This window comes from Apus apus, chromosome 2, assembly GCF_020740795.1.
Source record: "Apus apus isolate bApuApu2 chromosome 2, bApuApu2.pri.cur, whole genome shotgun sequence".
In the NCBI taxonomy this organism is placed as follows: Eukaryota; Metazoa; Chordata; class Aves; order Apodiformes; family Apodidae; genus Apus; species Apus apus.
The window spans coordinates 19,990,833-20,012,927 of NC_067283.1; the positions used below are offsets into that span (position 1 = coordinate 19,990,833).

The 22,095-nt window shown below is 36.5% G+C and overlaps 1 protein-coding gene across 1 annotated transcript in view; it reads right to left on the bottom strand.

Moving 5' to 3' along the window:
- The window catches only part of PLXDC2 (plexin domain containing 2), a 254,357-nt gene that overhangs the window by 61,282 nt on the left and 170,980 nt on the right, over positions 1-22,095 (bottom strand). Inside the window, exons 6-7 of the mRNA XM_051611612.1 lie at positions 5,044-5,166; positions 2,060-2,178 (exon numbers count right to left, since the gene is read on the bottom strand). Coding sequence (XP_051467572.1) covers positions 2,060-2,178; positions 5,044-5,166 — 242 coding nt within the window. The remainder of the gene's footprint in view (positions 1-2,059; positions 2,179-5,043; positions 5,167-22,095) is intronic.

Here is a 22,095-nt window from a genome sequence, read left to right on the forward strand (position 1 = left end):
AAATTCTCTTTCCTTAACTATGTGCAATGTCTCTAAAGTTAAGTTTTGTAATACCATTCAAAATAAGATTAACCAGTGACAGAGGATTTAAAAGATTCATCAGTGGAAAAAATGCAAATTATCTCATTTATAAATTCAAATTTTTTTTCTGTCCAGGGATTAATGAAACGGAGGTTGATAAGCCCTCCCCACAAAAGCACTGTGATTCCAGAGGAAGATTTCGGTAGTGCAGTAAGAGCAAGAAGCCTAAATCATCGTAGCATCAACCGTGTTTATCCAGAGACTAAATGACATATTCACATGAAATTCTAGGGAACCTCATGTGACTAATTAGGTGGCCCTTTACCTCTTGTCTTCCTAAATTAAAGAGTTTTCCATAGCCTGGCATTCTGCATTGTCATTTACATCTATGCAAAATGAATGCAAGATACTATCAATTTAGAGAAACAGCTTCTATAATCAAGATTAGATTCATTTTGCAAAGGACTAGACAGTGACAGACAGGGCAGAACATCCCATAACCAAGAATCACAGTCTCCTGAAAATGTTGCCATTTTAACGTCAGAATGTACATGTAGTTTTTGCCAAATGTATTTTAAAATTACTAATGGGAGAAGTGTCCCTCCCCACTTCTCTGGGTCTTGAAGTTAGGTAGTCTTTAAGAAGATTGGGTTTTTTTCTTTCAAAAGGTTTCAAAACCGGGAGATAAAGCTTTGGTGCACAATCTGCTGATCAAGTACAAGCTCCATTGTGCTAATCAGAGCAAAGCTTTAATGAAGTGGGAGTCAAAATGCAAATAAACTACTTTTTCATAGATTAAGACTACTAATCTGTACATAACATTCAGAAACAGAGCCCAAGTAGACCTTGCACCTTCATGTCTTTTATAAGATAAGGAAAGCCAGGTATGTGAGCAGACCAGAAGTTACTTATGTCTACAAAACTAATCCAATAAGTTTCCTGCAGCAGTTCTGTTTTCAAGGTGCAAAGACATCTGCTTTAGGTGAAGATATAACTGCTGCTAGCAGAATAACCCAGATACTCATTAGCTTCCTAGTGAAGGACAGAGGAGTACTATTTCTGCTGCTTCATTCAGGTGCATGGCTTCAAGACAGGCATTAAAAATGAGTCTGAAGGCTCACAACTGCTCTGTAGCAGAGAGAGGAGAATACAGATTTCTCTAAGTCTGGACAATCGGTCACATCATTGATTACTTTTTTTTTTTAATCTAAGGAGGATAACTAAGAGATGTACATGTTGAAGAGAAAGTCACACTTTGCAAGCTAAACTGAGATTAAAATAACCAAAAAAGGAAAGAAATTGTTCCCTAGAAACTTGAGATCATCTACCTACTGATTCTCATTTGCATTAAATTCAACAGGAGGTATAGTCTCTAGGATTCTAGCAACAATAGCAAGAAAAAGAATAATCAAAAGTAACTATTGAAATTCTGAAACATTTGGAGAATTCAGAAAAGCCCAACTGAAACAACAACATTTTGGTGAGATAAAGGCAAATCAAATGGACTCAGTAAAAACAGTGTTATCATCAAACACATGAAAAACCTCATAGAGCTAGAGACACAAACCAGTTATTTCTTCTTTGAAAAATATGAACTTAGAAATATGTCAGTTGCCAAGAAATGATAGCTGCAGGATAAAGGTGATTTTTAATACCAACAATTGATTCTAGAATATTCTCAAACAGGCCCATATTAGGTGAACTAATTGAGTAAAATTAGAACCTACCTTTTATAACACAAGGAATTTACTAAACAATCAACAATTTACTAAATGCTCAACGCTTTCAACCTGCTAAAAATCCACCTGAAATCCAGGAGAAGCAGATTGGAGCCATGTTGATGGTTTTCAAGTGCATCACATGAACAACATTTTCACAGTAAAATGTCATTGTCAGCAAGATATTGATTTTATAAGGAATATAATGGAATGACCCTACACAGCTGAACTTTTGAACACCCACCCCCAAATGTAGGTAAATTCCTGGCAGGTATAAAGTAATTTCTCTACTTAAATGACAATTTTCAGACCCAACTTACTTCTTTGTAGCCGAAAATGATACGCCCATCATTGAGAAGGGTGGCCTGAAAAGTGAAACTGCCCAGGTTGTAATTATCCTGCAGATGTACATGGTCCCACTGGACAACTAGTGCTGTGCCTGTGAACCCCAGATTGGGGGCGGAGAGGCAAAGGGAAGAAAAAAATGTGAGAAAAATATTAACTGACTGTAGGAGAAGTACTTAACCACAGTTACTTGAAACAAGAAAAGTGATTTGTCTCTTTTTAGCAACTTTCAGCCCAGCATCTTGACATGCCAAAGATATCAAAACTGAAATCCTCTTTAAGGTAGATATCACAGTGCCATAAATAACTACCTCAAGGACTTACACAGAAGTCTGCTAAAGTAAAAGTGGTCAAGTAATTTGTTTGGCATAGCACAAGGAGTCAACAAGCACTAAAAGTAGAATCCAGCACTCAGTTCAATTGTGCAGCCACTATCGCTGCTCTGCAATGGCTTTTTTTTACACTGTATATGTACAGATACATCTCTGTCTATATATATGCCCTGATGACTTTGAAATGTGGAGTGCTAATAGCATTGCCTGTTTAGTAAAAAGTTACTATTTGAGGAATTCAGATTCTGCCATTAACTATGCATTAATATAAATAGCACTATTTTTTAATGTATGGTGCAAGCCCTTGCTGAGGTTCTGTAAGTTAAAAATATTCTGTTTTGGCAATAAATAAATGTAGTTTAAATTAAAACCACTACGAATTCATAGATGGAGTAAATTTTGAGTCTGGTGTGCAGAGATTTAGTTGTAAGAAGCTCCTTAATATTCATGGGAGTTCTCAGGCCGAATATCCACTAAAAATGTACCTCAAGTGACTTGCATACCCTGTGAGCATGTTTACAGATGTTGAGGGTTACAAACACATTCAGACAACTTGTTTGAAAGAAACTTATCACCAAAACTGTGTTTACTGAAAATTGTTATGTTGTCTTTATATGCATTTCTCAACATACTTCTCTCTTTGGCACTAATGGAAGTTAAACGCTTCAATTCACAACAGTTTAATTTCAGGGAGGGTCAGTATATATCCAGCTCAATGCATTTTTTACATACCCTTGAAACATCTTTTTTCACAGATCCTTAATGCTATAACTTTCATTAACTTGTCTTGGCTGGGGATGTCACAAAACTATAAGCATGCAAATTTTTGATGCATACTGCATCAAGTCCACCACATTATTGTCCTACATGTTTTTCACAAGTCTAGTACATGCTCAGTAATTATGCACACAGAACATTTTTCCTGCTGTGACTACATTCATTAACTGCTTTCTACATATCTATTTGATTGATTTGATTTAACTTTATTTTAAAGGTATTTAAACAGATTTTTTAAACTATTGGAGTAAAAATAGCCAGAACTTCTTATAGTCAGTTTTTGAGTACCTTAGATCTATGTGCATCTCAGATCCCCAAGTTAAAGTGGAAGTCAGCTGCCTCCAAAACAGGCTTCTCACTCCCAGGGCCTTTAAGTAGATTCATAACATAAGTTCTTTGCAGTTAGCTCCATGAGTGAGACTTTGATGGGACACCACACTCTGTGCTTGCTCACTACAGATGCTGTTCTAAAGAAGCACATTTACTTGCAGAAATAAAACACGGATGAATAGGAAATAAGGAGCTGAAGATACAATTCACTGAGTTCCTTTTTATTTGGGGTAAGAGCAAATTCTTTGTCTTAAAGTACATGGGGTCCAAAAGAGCATCATGTCTTACATATGACGAGGGATCCAAAATCTCAAAGAAGTATTCAACCTTGTAATGAAAGCAATGTGATACAGTCAGCCTGATACACCTGGCATGAAGACTGGAAGTCAGGAATATAACAAGAATTAGCAATGGTGTCGCCAGAATCTTCAACCTCCTTCAGTGAAGATGACAAATCTAAGGCCATAATGTCAAATAATTTATGAAATGAACTTTTTTTTTTTTTTCTGTTAGAAAATTCTGTATGCAAGAGGTAGGATTTTCTCATGCAAGCCTTTTTTCTTGTATTTTTAACAAATAAATACTGACATGGCTAGATTGAAAGGAAAGGTTATGACTAAGTGCAAAGGTTACAGGATACATTTTGATCCCTGATTCAAAGATTAGAATTTAACATACCTAGTTGAAAAGGTGACATATTTTTTGCACATGTTCAATAATTTGTGCTTAAATTCACTATGAATAAACATACATGGAATGGCATGGACTTATCCAGGAAGATTTAAAATAATCACAGATCTCATGATATGAATTCATTACACTAACTTCTCTAAGTTTTTAATTCAGAATATACAGTCACTGTCATTATATTTGATCACTAAAAGCCTGAGGTAAAGCACTAGATGCCTTTTAATCACATAGTTTATGCTTTCAAAATATTGGTTATAACTGACTTCATGAGGCAAATATCCACACATTCAAGGCCTTTGAAATAACTTGCAGGGCCTCAAGTATAAGGCTCTGGTTTGCCTCTTACCCTTTCAATCTTTTGTGCAAGGGCCTGCTGAGAACTCATGGTGCAGATGAGTGTATTGGATTCCGACCCTGGGACTCCATGCACACTTAGGCATTGACAGGTTTGTTAACCTTATACCTGCCCTGTTTCTGTGTATTCTTGCTATTGCGTTCCACAAATACTACTTGAATTTTAGCTAGTGGGTAGATGGTAATCCCTATATGTATTTTGAATTAACGGAAACTTACACTTTTATACAAGACAGATTTTTCCTTTTAAAACATAAAATACATCGCTGGTTTATGTATTTTAAAATCCAGAAGATATCTGCTCAATTATGAAAAAGCATTCATTACTCTGACCATGTTCTAAGTTAAAAGATGTTTATGGATGTCTAGCCACATGCTTTATATATCTTAAATTTTTCCTTTAAAATTAGTTATTTAGGAAAATATGAAGAGTCAAGGGACGCAGACACATTCATTTATGAAGGACTACTACATACCATTATCAAAGTATCTGACTGTTGAATTTCTTGACACACTGGGGTCAAAATTTGCCATTAAGGGTGCGATATATTGTGTAGCTGTTAGCATTCGATGCACAACTTCTCCAGTATATATGAAACCTACAATAAAAAAATAAATAATATTGAGACCATTTTAGTACTTCTGAAAAAATTAATAAAATGGTAGGTTGAACTAGGCATTGCCAGAGCATTAAAGGGTCATTTGAGAGAAATTAATCCAACCACCAATTTTATAGTGAATTAAGTAAGAGCTAAAATGTCAGGAAAAATTATTTGATGCTGCCAGAAAAGCAAGATCCAAGATGAACAATGGGACATTTAGTTCGATAAGCAAGTTTTCATATACAAATAAAAACTGAGCAAACTGCAGTTATGGACAAGATGCAGATATGTAGCATTATCAAAATGAACTATTTCCCACCACATACGTTCCATAGTACTACCTATCCTTTCAAAAAATCTGCAATTTGTTTTGTTTTTGCAAACTGCTACCTGTTCAACTTAAAGCCTGACTTGAAAACTCCTGTTACCCTAGACTGAATCTTTTCTTAAGTTTTATTTTAGCTATTGCCTTGCTGGTCAAAACTGTCAAACATTATGTTGACTGGAGCTACAGGTAGGTCTTCAAAACTGAAGTGTGCATATTACCTCCCTCTTAAAGTGTTTACCAAATGATACTGAAGTCTTTGCTTTTTCTCCTCCTATTGATTTAAATAAGCACTTTTCAACAGCAAACAAAATTGTTGGAGTTGGAAGGGACCTCTAAAGATCATCTAGTCCATCTGCCCCGTTAAAGCAGGATCACCTAAAATGTGATTATGAAATTTCAGAACTAAACATAAACTTGAACAACTGGAATTACCCTCAAGATAGAATTATAATTCTCTAGCCAACTCCAGTGAATATATTATATTAAAGAAACTATTAATGTACAACCTCACTTTCTTAACAATAGTATCTCCATTCCAACCACTGTGAGATGAGAAAGGCTTGTTAAAAGGCTTATTTGATATGATATAGGAAATCTCTGAGAGTGTGAAAAAAAATAACAAGTTTCTGGAGTGCTTTAGGTATCCTTCTACTCCTATTCTCTCCTGAAACATGTTGATAAATGCCTGCTAACTGTTCACAGAACTAGTTCTAGTAGTCATAAGATGTTATAAAAAATAAATGAAAAAGATGTTTTTTTTAAATAATTTTTTCTGGCTGCTAGCAGTTAAGATCAAATATTGTGAAGCAAACTCAAGTGGAGGTGATAAGAGACCTAAGAAAAAGCCATGTGTGGAGAAAATACAACAAAACATTCATCTGGAAACATCTGGCATTGACAAAGGAGTGAGCTAGGAGTGAGCAAATAGGAATCTAGCTGTTTTTGCAGAGAAACACCAAGAAAAAAAACAACCACAACTGCCCATATATATTTACAAATCATGTATAAATTACAAGTTTTGGAATATACAATTATGGCTGTAATTTGACTCTATTATTCATCATTTTAGGATAGGCAATAGTCCTTCTGAAGTATAGTTCCTGAAATGCATTTTCATTATTTCCTACTTACTGCTGTCTGGTTCTAAAATGCCATTCCCTTGAGAAGTATTCCCTCATGCTTATTTAGATATTTTAAATACATAGAATATTTCATAAAAAAAATTGTGCCACTTATTGGTAACATGCATAAGTATTTTAACACAATCTTGGGTAGGTCTATAAGCTTGAAACCGCTCCTCAAAAATATTTTTGAAGACAATCTAAACAAAACCTTCAAATTCATATTCATGTATTACAATTAGCCTTAATGCTTCAGTATTCATCCCCTTCACAATGGTCTTATCTTTAGATACAGTTTCCCTTTCATGCTTTCATCCCCTTTACAGTATAAATGTCACCATTATAACTAATAATGAGGCAGATACCACAGGAGAAGAAAGGGCTTAATTGTGCTGGAACACATAACTAACTAAATCAGCTCAGGTAATTAGTAACCACAGAGTGTATTTCCAAGTGCTTGCCGGATGCAGCTTTACTTTAGCCAAAAATGGAAAGCAGGAGGTGGATGATAGCTGGGAAGCAGGCAAGCCTTGCATGAAGATCATTCTATTGAGAACTCCAGTCATGCACTGGAACAACTTGAAAAGAAACACAAAGTCACTTCAAATCATCCCAGAGATTCAAAGGCTGAAGCCACTGTTGAGCATGGATATTTTATCATTGCCACTAGAACTTAAAGAAAGAGGTAAATGTAAAATTAACTTATTCCTGAATGGACTTCTGTAGAAAATTGGCTTATACTATCTGTGACCTAATTTTCTGACAGTGGTAAATGCCCTGGGTTGATTCATTTAGTCAAGGAACAATTTTTCAGACCTGCAACTTCCTGAACCACTTAATCTCTCCTTTGTGGGAGGGGTTGGTAGAGCTCTTTTCCAAAACTCCTTAAAAGTACTATAACTAGAAGGATAATACACTTCTACATACCAGAATGAAGACAAATAGGAAAGAGTGCTCAGCGTTTTCTAAGTTTTATGCGTATATAAAAATCTAACTAAAACTAAGGATGAACTAATACTAAAGCCACCTGTAAATCAAGGAGGGTATACTCCTAGTCCTCACAGTGTACAAATGCAAACTCACACAAACAGAGAGGAAAAATATAAATCTATAGAAAAAATTAAATACAAAAGCACACTTCACTGATGCAGGATCCTGACAATTTTAAAATGCATTTTACATCTGCATGAACCTGTTCCAAATTATACTTTATATTTTTAGTGTTTTACCATATTAGATTTATATATAAGATCTAACATGCAAGATTACAATAATCTGCACATGAGCTTCCTGTGGTTTCTTTTTTCTACTCCTAGCTATGCACCAACTCTACCACTTAGGGAGTTTTTTGACGTTTGCCAAGTGTGCAGAAGAGAAGAATATAGGTTCAAAGCAGCACAGGCAATGAGACCTTTGAAGTTGCTTTTGTGCATCTAAAAAGATATGATATGGTATGGGATATACAGGCAATGTAAAAATGAAGCATGTAGGTTGGTAACTATCTTCTCCCTCCTAAGAACTTGCATGAACAAGTTCTGTAAACCTGAGCCTGATTTTTTTGTATGTGACATTATAACAAACTTCTGCTCTTTAATATTTAGCTGTATTAGAACACAAATAACTTTAGATTATAATTCCATGTTCAATTTGTTTTTAAATATCTCAAGCAACTGGTCAGATTTTAAAAGCACCATACTGAATATAGGGTATAAATGATTCATACTTCTATGTGCTTGTGATGAGTAGGCTGTTTAGTACTTCTTTATGACAGTGCAGTCTTTACCTATGTGGTGGGTTGATCTCTCTCATCTGCCACACGCCCACTTAGCTGCTCTCTCATTCCTTCCTCAACAGGACAAGGGCACAAAATAAGATGAAAAAAACTGTGGGTCCAGATATAGAGAGGGAGAATACTTGCTAATTATAGTCATGGGCAAAACAGAATTGAGCTGGGTAAAATGAATTTAATCAATTGCCAGATAAAATAGGTTTGGACAGTAACAGAGACAAATTAAAACAACACTTTTCTCCACCCCTCTCTTTTTCCCAGGCTCAACATCACGCCTTAATTCCTGGCCCCTCTACCTCCTCCTCCCCATCAAGCAGCACAGGGCAACAGGGAAAGTTGGTTGCAGTCAGTTCAAAACACTTTGTCGCTCCTTCCTCCTCACATTTCTTGCTCCACTGTAGGTAGTTCCCATGATCTTTCGTCATTTAGGCTAAACCTGCTCCAGTATGGGTTCTTCACAGGACACAGCTCATGGTTCCTTTAGGACATTTCCACACTTGCCTTGTGGGATCCTCCATAGGCTGCAGCATGGATATCTGCTTCAGTGTGGGCTCTTCCATGGGCTTCAGGGATATACTTATTCCAGCCTGGTCTCCTCCACAGATGTTTCAGGACCTGGACAACCTCCTCACCTTCCTTCTCACACTTGAGCATTCACAGGGTTGTTTCTCACTTTTTTTTTTTCCCCTCACTCTTTGACACTGCTGTGCAACATTTTTTACCCTTTCTTAAATATGTTTTTCCAGAAGTGACACCAGCTTGGCTGACAGGCTCAGCAGAGTCCTGTAGTGGGTTCATTGAAGCCAGCTGGATCATATCAGTCTGACATGTGGCAGCCTCTCACCTTCCTCTATAGAGGCAACCACTCCACTATCAAAACCTTGCCACAGATCCCTAGTGCAACCTAAGACTTAACCTAATTTTATTTTATTTTATTTTATATATTTCCTGTTTCATATTTTATTTCATATATCAACTATTTTACCTAATATGTAACAATAACATTATTTACCTGAATGTCTGGGATTTCTAGTAACTGGTCAGGAGTTGCTTTTTTAAATTTATTTTTAGATTACTGATTTTTTAGTAGAAGATAGGTGGAAAGTTGCAGCTGAAACAGAGCACTTAATGTACCACTCTTACCCTCAGCAATTGCTATCTCTTGACCAGGTCAGGAAAAAATGTTCTGGCAAAAGGAAAATGATATAGAGAAAAAGAATAATTGTGTCTGCTGAAAAAGAAAAAATGTAATGATGCTAAATAACAGCAATTAAATACTTTGAAGTGGAATTACTTTTTCCTATAGCCATGACATTGTTTTAATCAAAACCGCATAAAATTTCACTTTTTCTCCAAAATTATCTTTATTGGAAATAAATAAATGTCTCTGGAGACATTAAAAACCTGACTCAATGTGTTCCTGTGAGATCTACTCTAGGTGATCCTGTTCTAGCTGAAGTGTTGGACTAGATAATTTCCAGAGGTCCCTTCATACCCCTACCATTCTGTGGTACTGTGACTCCTTTAATAATTCTGAAGAATTTGAGAACTTGACAGAATGGCAGGTAAGTTCTACAAACCAACTCTTCTTATCACGTGGTTTTACCATCACGGTACAAGTTGCTCGTTTATCTTTTGTACAGCTTCATTCATATTTTAGGTACCGACAATATTGCTTTTATGATCTACAAATCTGTTTTAAAGGTATCTAACTGCTCCCCTTCTACACTGGTTGATATTATCTGAAGGGTGTCAGGGAGCCCCAGATGAAAGCTTTTTCTTCCAAACAATGTGCCTAAAGACATTGACTCCTAGGGAAGGAAAAGACACATGATGTACATTTTTCTTGACACAGCTTACTTAATTCCAGATCAGAAAAGTGAAAAGATGTTACTTGGAGTTTAAGGCCAAATGAAAAAGCATGCATTTAAAAAAAACACAAATGAATGAGTTGGTACAAAACTTGGAGCTCAAAACAAAGAATTACTCTAACCATTTCATAGAAGATATTAAATGTAGAAAGAAATAAGACTGCTCTGGACAAATAATTAATTACTTTTCTTATCAGGCAGATAATGTAAAGTAAAAGCATATATTAAAAACCTTAGTAATGCAATAGGCTGTGATTACCTAACTGGAAAAGGAACTGACTGCCAGCAGTGGCTGAACAATGAAAGGTTTTGCATGAGAGAGACTGTCACTGGGCAAAGGCAGAGCTGCCATTCGAGTGCACAGTTCAGTGTGGGTTTACTTGACTGCCCTTGCAGCATATAAACTAGAGGAGAAATAGCAAAACAGCTTCCAAAAAATGGATCCAAGAGGAAACTGATTTCCCTAAGAGGGTGGGCTCCAATCCAGATCACCCAAGAGAAAGCCTTGATTTCAGCTTGCATATTCACATACACAACAAGCTTTTTTGTGACGTAACAACACACGCACACACACCAAATTTGTATTTTTGCAGAGAGGAATAATTTATTTTATTTCTCCCTGTTGAGAGTACACAACTTTTGCTGCTCATTTTCCTCTGAAACACCCTGAAAACTGTTTGTGCATCCAAGAGAGAAAACTGCAGAGGAACTGGCAGGAGCTTCCCACTCTTTGGCTGCTTCTCTTTTGGTTTCAGTATAACCAAAACCTTCTGAGAGGATCTGCCCTGGGGCATTTTCTGGCATCTCATATGGCCCTGAAGTTACTTCAACAGGTAGCATCAGTGTTCTACTCCATCTTTACCATCCTAGACCCAGAGCACTGCCTATTTTTAATGGAAACCATAGTCAGCACAAGTACAGTACTGCACAGATTAAGATTTGCCTCAATTTTCACAATTTAGTCCCTAAGCTAGCAATTATAAATTGTTGAAAGACTGACATAAAATGGGATATATTATCTGCCTCACCTGAGGATCTACTTCCCCATCCCTGATGAAGAGGATAGTAGGAGATAAATGGTAAGACACCTTGGGCTTGTTTAAAAATCTTACCATGACAGCTGTGAGGCCAAAGAAGTATTTAGTGCCTGGTTTCTGTCAAGCAGATTTTGGCATCTCCATGAGATAAGCTGATCACAACATAATGGGAGGTAAAAAAACCTCACATTGATGTATCCAGCTGCCAGAGATACTTTATTGTCAAAGAAAAAAAATGGAAAGTGGATAAAAAATTATCTCTCTGAGTTTTCCAATTTGCTGACTTGTTGGTTTTGCAAAAAGGTCCATTTATTTCTCTTGTTAAATTACTATTTGCCAGGACAGTAGGAAAATTAGATGAGAGATAGGGACTGAGAAGTGGGATAGGAGAGTTTATATAAACATCCTGGAAGACTGAGGTTCTAATAGTGATTTCAAAAATTAAAATAATTCTCAGACTTGGCATATTCCGAGACATATATTACTGTATTTAGTTCTGTCCAGCAATATCTCAAGATATCTGCATGAAATTAGCCTTAATGACCATTTCAGCAATTTCTGGATATTCCCATTTGTAAATGGAAAGCTGTAAACAAATTAAACAGGCAAAGCAGAGTATAGTTTGTTGCTACTTGTAGCTAGGAAACAGATTTAGGTAGTGAAGTAAGAGCTAGTGACACATATCTGCACCTTCTGTAAAGATTACTGGAGTGTAGCAACAGCTTTGACAAGAGCATGAAGGGAACTGCAACATCTGTCCTCAGGGCCACCCTTTGCTGTGTGCACTCTGTCTTATACCCTCCTTTGCTCAAATCACTTCAATACCTTGGTCCAGACCCATTACTGAGCCCAGTTCAGCGAGCTCAGCCCACAGACAGACCATCTAAGGTCTCTTTTACTTGCCAGACATATATATACTTACAAAAAAACCCTCCAAACAAACAAACAAAACCCCACAAACCAAATAAAAAATCAAACCATTAAAATCTCTTAATATGTGAACAGATATTCCTGAATGTACTTTTTCTTTAGTAGGATGGTGGAGAATACAGCTATGATTTGGGAAAGCTACACCCACGTCTGCCTTCAGCACAAACAGCCAAGCTTTCCCCAGTAGGAAGGCAAAAAAATGTTAGGAGTGTTGTTACTTTGGCATATGGACACACCAGCTGAGATGAATATAAGATAGAGAAAATGAGCATAACTCAAAAAGATATGCATTTGTGTTTTCAAAGTATCAGAGAATTTCAAATTGTTCTACCCCTGGAAGACACCACCTTTGAAGCAGCTGGTTCTCATGCAGTCATGCACTTCTAAGAGTTTTATAAAGAAAGTTTAATTAAAAAATAGCACCTAATAAAATCCTGAAATCCTTTTATTCATTATCCATTCGAGAAAACTCATTTCAACTGCATCACACAAAACAACTCATTTGCAAAAACCTCTGCTCTGTTCAAACAAGAGAATAAATTATGTTTGTGTCACATGTAAATGAGACTACAGAAACTACACTCTTCATATACAAGACTTCCACACACATTAACAGGTCTTCCTGCTCATCTCTTAAAAAAAAAAAAAAAAAAAAAAAAAAAAAAAAAAAAAAAAAAGTAATTGTTCTAAGTGATAGGAGAGTTTTAGCCCTTTTGTTGCAACTACTCTTCTCCAGGGTGATAAAACATTACTACTTCAGATGAACCTTCTCATTAGGTTAGAAGACATTTGTTTGAACTGACACTGTATAAAGAGTTCTTGAAACAGTTATTACATCAGTTTAATTCCATTCTTTTACTTAATTTACCTTAGTACATTCATAACCAGCACCACAGAAATTGAGAAAAACAGACCAGCTTCCCAATCAGTAAGAAAGTATTTAAGTTTTATCAGCTGGTAAAATTCTTTCGCTGTCTGTAAAGTTGCCACATGTTTTTTCCATGTCAAAGTTTATTTTCAAAACATTTTAAATCAATTTATGATCATATCTGATACCTCAACTGGGAAAGGTTAGAGATGCAAGTTTTTTCTTTGGTTGAAAGTCCAGTAGGATGATATTTTGTTCGTAATTATTTAATTTGAGCTGCTAAGAATAGCTTCAAAATTTTGATTTGCATTTGATTCTCAGGATATTTCTTGTTCTCCATCACGTAGTTTCTGATGTATCACTTATTTTCAAGTTTTATTCTTTTTTCTCTTTAGCAATAACGGTAAAAACCTGATTAATCTCTTCTCATTTCTGGAATTGAACTACAAAAGACTCAAATGACACTTTCACATTTGATAGGAAAATGGCAAGATGTGTCATGGGGTAAATAAGACATATTTGGAATAATGTTGCTCACATATTTATTCAGTGAAGCTGATATATATTGCATAGGTCTACAAAGCCTAGTCTACAAAACTCTGCACTGTATGTTTTTCAACTATGCTAAAACGTGTTTTCCCTTTTCTTTTCCTGATATTTCTACACCAGTGATTTCATGATGAAGCAAATTCAAGTATATGTTAGCTATGAAGCCCCTAAAATATATTGGAATGCTGAATTCTAAAACCAGATAATGTAATTTACTTTAAACACTGTCCTACATAGCCATGGTGATATTTCTTTGATAGTTCAACAAACTAAGATTTAAGTAATGCCATTTATTCCCAGATGGCTAATTTACTGTTATGTCTGTGGCAGAATGTTATCATCACTGTAATTGCATGAAGATTACAGTGTAATTAAACAAAAGGATAACAGCAACCCCAGATCCCTCAGACAATCCATGAAAGTTAAATACCTTAATGGGCTTTCAAGATCAGTGTAAAAATGAACCAATCTCTTATGGTATTTTATAATTTTTTTCAGCCTTCTGGGGAAAATGAATTAGAGACAGATTATAAATAATTTTTGGCTTAGCTTCTGCTTGACTAGATTGAATGCACCAACCCATTTCTTCTTTCAGCCTGAAAAGTGGGCTATCTGAAAGCTAAATCCCAGAAGGCATAAGTATAACACTGCTTCTTAATTGCATAACCTTACAAGGACTTCTTGGCTGTCTGTGCATGAGAGAAAAAAGAAAAGCTAGTCAGAATCCTTGTACTCTTGGCTGTACTTGTATGTTATCTTATGTAGACATTTAAAGGTAAAGGGATTAGATTTTCACCATTATTTTTTCCCAGATGCTTTGCTAATACTGAAAGCATTATTTGGAAAAATTGAGAACATGTTATAGATGTAATTGAGTAAATGTCAGTAAGTTTCCCAGCTGTAGTTTCCCCACTACTGGTGGCTGCTGTGAAAAGCACATTATCTGGTGGAATGTAACCCATTCTGATGAATATCCTGTTCAGTTCAGCAAAGGGATTTAGGGGATTATGTATGACGAAACTCTTCCAGTACTAGTTTTTCTTCTGACATGCCACAAGACATCCCTTGTCAGGAGGTTGTTAGATATCACTAGAAAGACTCCAGGAGCAAGAGAAGCACTTTCAAGTAAGGACACTGTGATGGACTCCTAACAACTTGCAACTTTAATTGTGACTTTTAATGACTCTATATTGTGAATGCTCTCAAATTCAGGAGAAATAAATCCAAAGTTTAGTTAGATTCTAATGACTTGGATAAGATTCTGTCTGATCAGGCGCATACTTCCACAGAGACAATTCTTGGAAAGAGGCATGAAATGCAGTATCTATTTGGTGAGATACTGCTATGTGATAGCTCCCCAGTGCTTCTCAGCTCCAGCCAAAAAAAGACCAATGTGGTTCCTAGACAGGCTGGAACCAGAGAAAAAAAGGTTGGCAGAAGGATTATCTCACTTGGGCTGAATATCTTCACAGCTGAGTCATTGCAGTAACCTTGGTTCTACTAAATCCTAGGATAAGGCTTGAATAGAGCTGTTGGGGGGAAATCTAATTTTGCAGTCTATGTCTGATATAAATTTCTCTTTCTCTGGTTGGGTAAAATATCCTTTTGCCTGAACGGCTCTTGTCACCAATAAAAAGTTTTTATGGAACTGAGGAAAATGGTCTTTTAATGCTGAAAACATTAAACAAAAACTGGCTCATCTTTGAATCAAACTGTTGCAATATCAATACAGATTTTTTTTCTTTTGCTGCTATGTCTCTCTCCTTATATTGCCACATAGTCTAATAAAAATAATTCCCATAAGCTTTTCTGCTTGCCCTGTTTATTCTCCTCTTCCTTCTGACTTTTAAAGCTAGTCTTACTGGATGAATCACATGAAATGTGAATCACATGAATCATGTGAATTTCATGAAAAATTTAAGACTTTCAAGTTATGATGAAATAATAATTTTCCCAAGTTTCAAAAAATTCAATAAGGAAAAGAATAATAGAGTATAGACAAATGCCATCAAACTGGGTTGTCATTCATTTATAAAGATTGCAACAAAGATAAAAGAATGTTGCAGTAGAGGAAAAGATTATATTTTTAATTTTTAAAAAGTCTGCTTAAAATTTATGCATGACAGAAAGAAACCAGTTTCTACTGTAGTAGATCAGTGTTATCTGAAATATAACTTTGAGATAATTAAGTATTAGACTAATTCCACACTCATCATATAATGCTGTTATATTATTTCTATTAATACTTCCTAAACTACTAAATCTAATTCTAGGTATATAATATTTACATCTATCCATGCAAAACAACATCCAAAAGCATATCCATGCAAAACAACATCCAAAAGCATGCAGAGAAGACTGCAGAGGCTAGCATGCATCATCAGAGAAGTTTCAGAGAAGCAATTAAATTGACTTTCATCTACAGACATAAAAAGTAATACTAAAATAGCATGGCATAAATAAGTTTTTTATGCTAGCAGGATGTTTTTCAGAAAGGAATTTAGCTCTGTGTTCTTCTACTGCCAACATTCTATCGTAGGCTTAAGCTCCTTACTTGCCCACCACATTTGTTTGTGCTGGCCACAGATTAGTGTAGGAGCAGTGTGGATCTGCCTTGAGCAGGACTCACCAGCAGTGAACCTACAGCTCCAAACAGCAAGATTGAAGCTAGTAGATGATCATATGCAACTTGGGCTTCAGGGGAGCAAAGTCATGTGGTTTATTCAGAAAGAGGTTTTTTTTTCATGTTTCTCAGGTAAGGGTTGGGTATATATAAGCAGATTACCCTAGTCTCTAGTTCAACTCTGTATCTCCCCTGAGAGGACCCCTCTAATGCAGCCATTGTAAGGGAAAAGCAGATGGCTCTGCCCCTTTACATGACTTCACCCTAGTGACCAGAACTGGATACACCACTCATCACACCTCACTGGACAATTTATTCCCCACTTTTGTGAACTATTGGGAGGCAATGCTTTGGATGAGGAATCTCGACTCTGAGTCAAAAATAAATAAAACTAAATCCAGACATTCTCAAGAAAGATCAGTTTTCTAGTCCACCTCTTATTGCACTAGACAAGGGATTCATTGGCAGTGGAGGCGGGGTGAGACTGGTGAGCCAAAGAGAAATGGACAGCAAGTGGGAACACCAATACTCAACCAGAATTGCCACAGACACATAGTATCCTGAAGTTGAAGACACCATTTTGCATTCATCCCTTCTTTCCCTCTTCTCCACTCAATACCCCACTATCATTTTGGGCCAACCTCTTCAGTGCTGGAGTGAATCTATGAAAACGCCTGGCTAAGAGCAACACAAGCAGAACAAAACAGAGAAGAGGCAAAAATTGAACTGGAGAAAAACTATAATATTTTAGTCTCAGATTTCAGAGTTTGGGAATGAAGTCACATTAGCCCTGGTATCATCGATAATTTATTTGTGCTTCCTCTGTTTTGCTGCATTATCTTACATTAAAGCTAATTACATTACATGAAAGCACTGTATTTAACCACTTCAAAGCACACAAAAAACCTTCAGCAAACAGGTGGGGAAATGGACTGATTTCCCTTTGATAAAGGCCGAGATAAAATGTTCCTTTATTATGTTTAAATTTTAACAGAATTTCAATGAAAAACACCTTAATGAGAAATATGAATATTAATATACAATTTAGTAATACACAATGGGGATGGGAAGAACAAAATGTTTTTCTCAGTGCCAGTAAGTACAGGAAGATATTCACTCTGATTCAGAAAGATTAGCTTTTCTAAGAAAGTACCTTAACAAAGGTCTCATAACAGTGTCAGGAAAATCTGTAGTGTCAAGCTGGGTAATTAAGATCTCTCTTCAGGTTAATTCTTTTAATCAGAGAAAAAGCTTTTCTGTATCTTCCTTTTAGGACAGGACCTGTGCTGTATCACAATTCCACCAAGTTCGAGGTTTTAATTAAGTGATCAAAAAAGAATGAATGTAAAAAAAATTTCAATACCAGTTTGAATCACCTGATGACAAACTTCTGCCCTGGGAAACATAGTAGTCTGTACTTTGAACAAAAAGATTGCAGTAAAAGTAAAATCAGTGTGGAGCACTGTGATTGTAACTTGTAAAATAGTGTTTGTGTGTTTGAACAAGGGCTGTAAAGGAAAGAGTGAAATTAATTCTGTTACAGTCATAAAAAGAAAGGAAAAATCTTTGGTTCCGATTCAAATACTATTTAAAAAATGTGGCTTACACCTTGAAGAAAAAGAACCTGGGCAGGGATAAGCCTATGTTGGGGTTGTGCATGCAGAGGTTTAGAAACACAAGAGAATTAATCCTTCCTTCTGAAGATTTCACACATATAATAACCCATCAGTTCCATACAGTCAGAGCGTGGATATAGGCCATGGCTGGGTAGTTGGTGGCACGTAGCTGTGTTATTCAGAGCTCACTTGTTACAGGCATTACTAACAGTAGGAAGCTGATTTGCCTGCAATAACTGAAGATCCCTTTAGTAAATACAGTTCTTCCAAGTGTCATGGCTCTGTTTGTTTATACATTTTCAACAGTTTGAAGTGTAGAGTCACCAGTGGGATGCACGTGCTGTGATGAGTAGCCTGTCTGTGGATCTTTGGGCCGTTTATTGTACATCAACATGAGCCCTGCTAGGCAGATGCCTTTAATGACTAAATTCTATCCCAATGCCTTGAAGCATTAAAAAAGTATATGCTAACACAGTCATGGAATGGTGTTTGTATTTCTATGCCTTAGTACAGTAGACATAAAACCACATGTGGTTCATGTCTTCAGACATTTGCAAATGACCCTTCAAATGATCACCCTTCATAAATTCAGTATGCCATGCTACATTATCTGAAAAAAATTGATTGACTGACTCAGATTGCAAATGTTTTGTAAAAGTCTTCCAACAACCACCTGATCAGCTTAAATATTACAATTGGAGGAAGTAATAAGAAGTAAACAGAAAATGCCTTTGGACTAAACTAGACCAAAAAATAATTTTAAAAGGGCAGAGATCTTGAGTTAGAATATTGTTCTACTTTGTGGAAGACGTATCATGCAACACACACTTCATTCAGATGATAAGTGTTGGTCATTTAATTATATGGTAAGCTAGAAGCAGCAGTAGGGTCTATGTGGTAAATACCATGTAATTACAGGGTTCATAAACAGTGATCCCCATCTCCTAAACCAAAGTGCAGGTTATAACATAATTATGTTTAGACTTACTAAAACTAACCATCACATGTGACTGGATGGTATTTGCTAAGAAAAAGTCATTTAGGTTCTGCCCAAAGAAAACATATGCAACCCTTTCTACATTAGTGAATATGGTGAAACATATAGAACATATGGTGAAACATAACTGTAGCCCCAAGACTCATCACCAAAAGATAAAAGTTATGGCAGGAAATCTAGAAGATTACTCTTAACATACAAAGCTTTAGACAGACGTTAACCGCATAGAAGGTAAGGTTGTTTCACCATGCTCTGGTGGAAAATGTCTGTATGCTGCATAAGACACAATACGCTGCTCTTCACATCAGATGACAGCTATAGAAAAGTGCTGACAGTTTTTTCCATTAGCATTTTACCAACATACTTTTAAATTAATAACAAAATGGAGAGTATGGATTAAACCATCAAGATACAAGAAGAGTATCTTGCTTCCCATGGAATCTTGGAAAGCAAAATACAGTCTTGTTCAGGTCCTGTTATTTTTTTAAGAAGTTAAGTTCCTGAAAGATTAAATTCAGGAAGCATGCACAGGCAGATGCAAGAAAAAAACCTGCTTTTCAGCCATCACCTGCACTCACAGCTGTTTTCATTGTTGGAGGTCATGAATGGCAGCAGAGAAAAACAGAGAATCTGTGAATTTTTATTACTTCATTCAGTTGGAACAAAAAAATGCAGGTTCTATTTATTTCCCTTGAAAGTGTACAGACAAGGTGCCTTGGCATCCTCTGGCTGCTATCATGACTGCCATCATGGCTGTCATGGCTTCATTATGGAAGTCATTATAACTTTTACTATTGCTTTTGCTGCCTCTTCCACAAGTTGCCAGTATGGTAACTCATTCATGGTAATGGTAAAATGAATTCTTTCCCACATGCCACACCAAGCCAATAACAAGACAGATGAAAAGTACGCTAGCATTTCTGTCAGTTGGAGATGGAGTGAGAGGGCTATGGGCTGGATTTAAAAGATTCCAGACCAGGCAAGGAGGCAGACATAGGTATCACCTCCAAGTGACTTAAACCAACAGGGTGGTGCTGCACACATTGCAGCGCATGCAGTGATAATGAATGGAAAAAAAGCAACAGCCTGGACATGTAATATCTGGGAACTTACTCCTTCAGACTGGTATTAGTAGAGCTTACAAGAAGTAAAAAAATAAAAAACAAAAGCAGGATAAGGTCATGCAGATACTACACAATGGTTGGACTCAATAATCTTAGAGGTCTTTTTCAACCAGAATGATTCTGTGATTCTGATACAACAGACTAGTAGTTCCTCGTGTTTCTTGAGCAAACTGCCTCTTGACTTCACAATATCAGTTTCTGAAAATATTTTTTCTCACACAGAGAAAGTTTAAGAGGTTTATTTGTGGTGTTGTTTATTTGTCCTGTGCACAACAATAGTGGAAAATGTATTATATATACCCATTTACAGCCATAGATACCCTCATGATAATGAGAATTGACTTATTGCATAGACAATATTAAAATAAAATATTTTTTTTTCAAAATATATACAGAAACTGAAGGCATATTTACTGATATGTCAGATTTCAGTGACCAGATAAAACAGCAAGCCAAGTATTCCTTCTTTGAGGAACATAATTATTTGTTCAGAGTGCATGATTTCATTTAGTAAGGTGCATATACCATTACTTTGTAACAGAGGAAAAGACTGTCTTTTATGCCACAGGATTTGATGATCTTTATCAAGAAATTAAGAACAAGGCAATAAGAAAAGATTTCAAATGTCCACCCTGAGGATACAGTTTGGGGCACTAAGACAACAAAGACAATTTTCAAAGCTGAACAGCAGTACTACTTATTCTTTGAAAATTTGCTCACACAACTGTGTGTCCATTCTCCTTGGCTTGGGGACTCACTTGTTTTAGTCAGTCCTCATCATTACATGACACCATGATCTCCAGCAACATCTGGACTACCTTATTTTAAAAGCCACAGATAGCTTCCCTTCAAGGTCACTGTACAGCATTGAGCAATTCAAAGCTGCTCTCCATAATCTTTGAAAAGTCATGGAGATCAGCAGATGTCCCTAAAGACTGGAGGAAGGCTAAGGGTTCATAGGAGGACAAGTGATAACCTGGACCCCTGGGCCCCACCAAATCATTTCCAGAACATTCCTGAATCCAACAATGAGTCTGCACAAACTAGGCCGATCCTCACCAGGAGAAGTGGGGCCAGGAGCCATAAAAGAGGCAGACTCAAAATGCTCCTGGAAGGATTCTGATTGGACACGAGAGGTAAATTTTTCACCATGAGGACAATCAAACATTGGAAGAGTATGCCAAGGGAAGTGGTCGATTCCCCCACATTGGACAGTTTTAAGTCTCAGCTTGACAGAGTGCTTGAGGCATCTCATATAAACTATAGTAGTACCTTAAAAAGTTGGACCAGATGATCCTTGGGGTCCCCTCCAACCTGACATTCTAAGATTCTATGATATTAATTCTCTCTTGGATGTTTTTGGTCTAATGTAACTGAAATGATTTCATTAGCATGGAAAACTAGTATACAAGAATCAAATACAAATGTAGATAGAAACATCTAGAAATATTCTTATTTTGTGCTCAGTTGTGATGGGAATGGAACAGAAAGAAACAAGGGGTGGTTTAGACACATATAACTAACTTCTTCAGGGAAAACTAAAACCACAATATTTACTTTCGGCTACAACTTTAAGCTGGAGTTTAATGCTTAAGTGGTTTTAAAGCTGGTGTTCATTTGCATCCTTGTAGACACTGCTTGCTGGGATAACTTAAAAACCCCATACAGACTTCACTTCATCTGCTCTCTGCCTCTTTGCACAGTTGTTGTAGGGTGTATTCAGTTGCTTCTTATTTGGAATTTTAATTGCTTTCAGAGTGCAGATGCTTTGGGGCAGTTTCTGACAAGGCAGTTTGGCTCTTGTCGTAGGGTTGATAAACAACTCATGCACTGAAGACAGTAATAAGGCTAGGAAAAGTAGAAATGGCTGCAGGGCAGAGCTGGGCTCTCTATAGAGAGAAGCGAGCTGAGGAGAACACTGAAGCCACTAGCAGCTGTATCAATAAAGCTAAAGGACAGTGAGGCACAAGAGCTTTCTGCCTCTTGACAGAAAAGCCAGAGGTGTGAGTGGTGAGAATTCTGCATATTACCAGAACATACACTGAAGCAAAAGTTCTGCAGATGAAGTTTCTG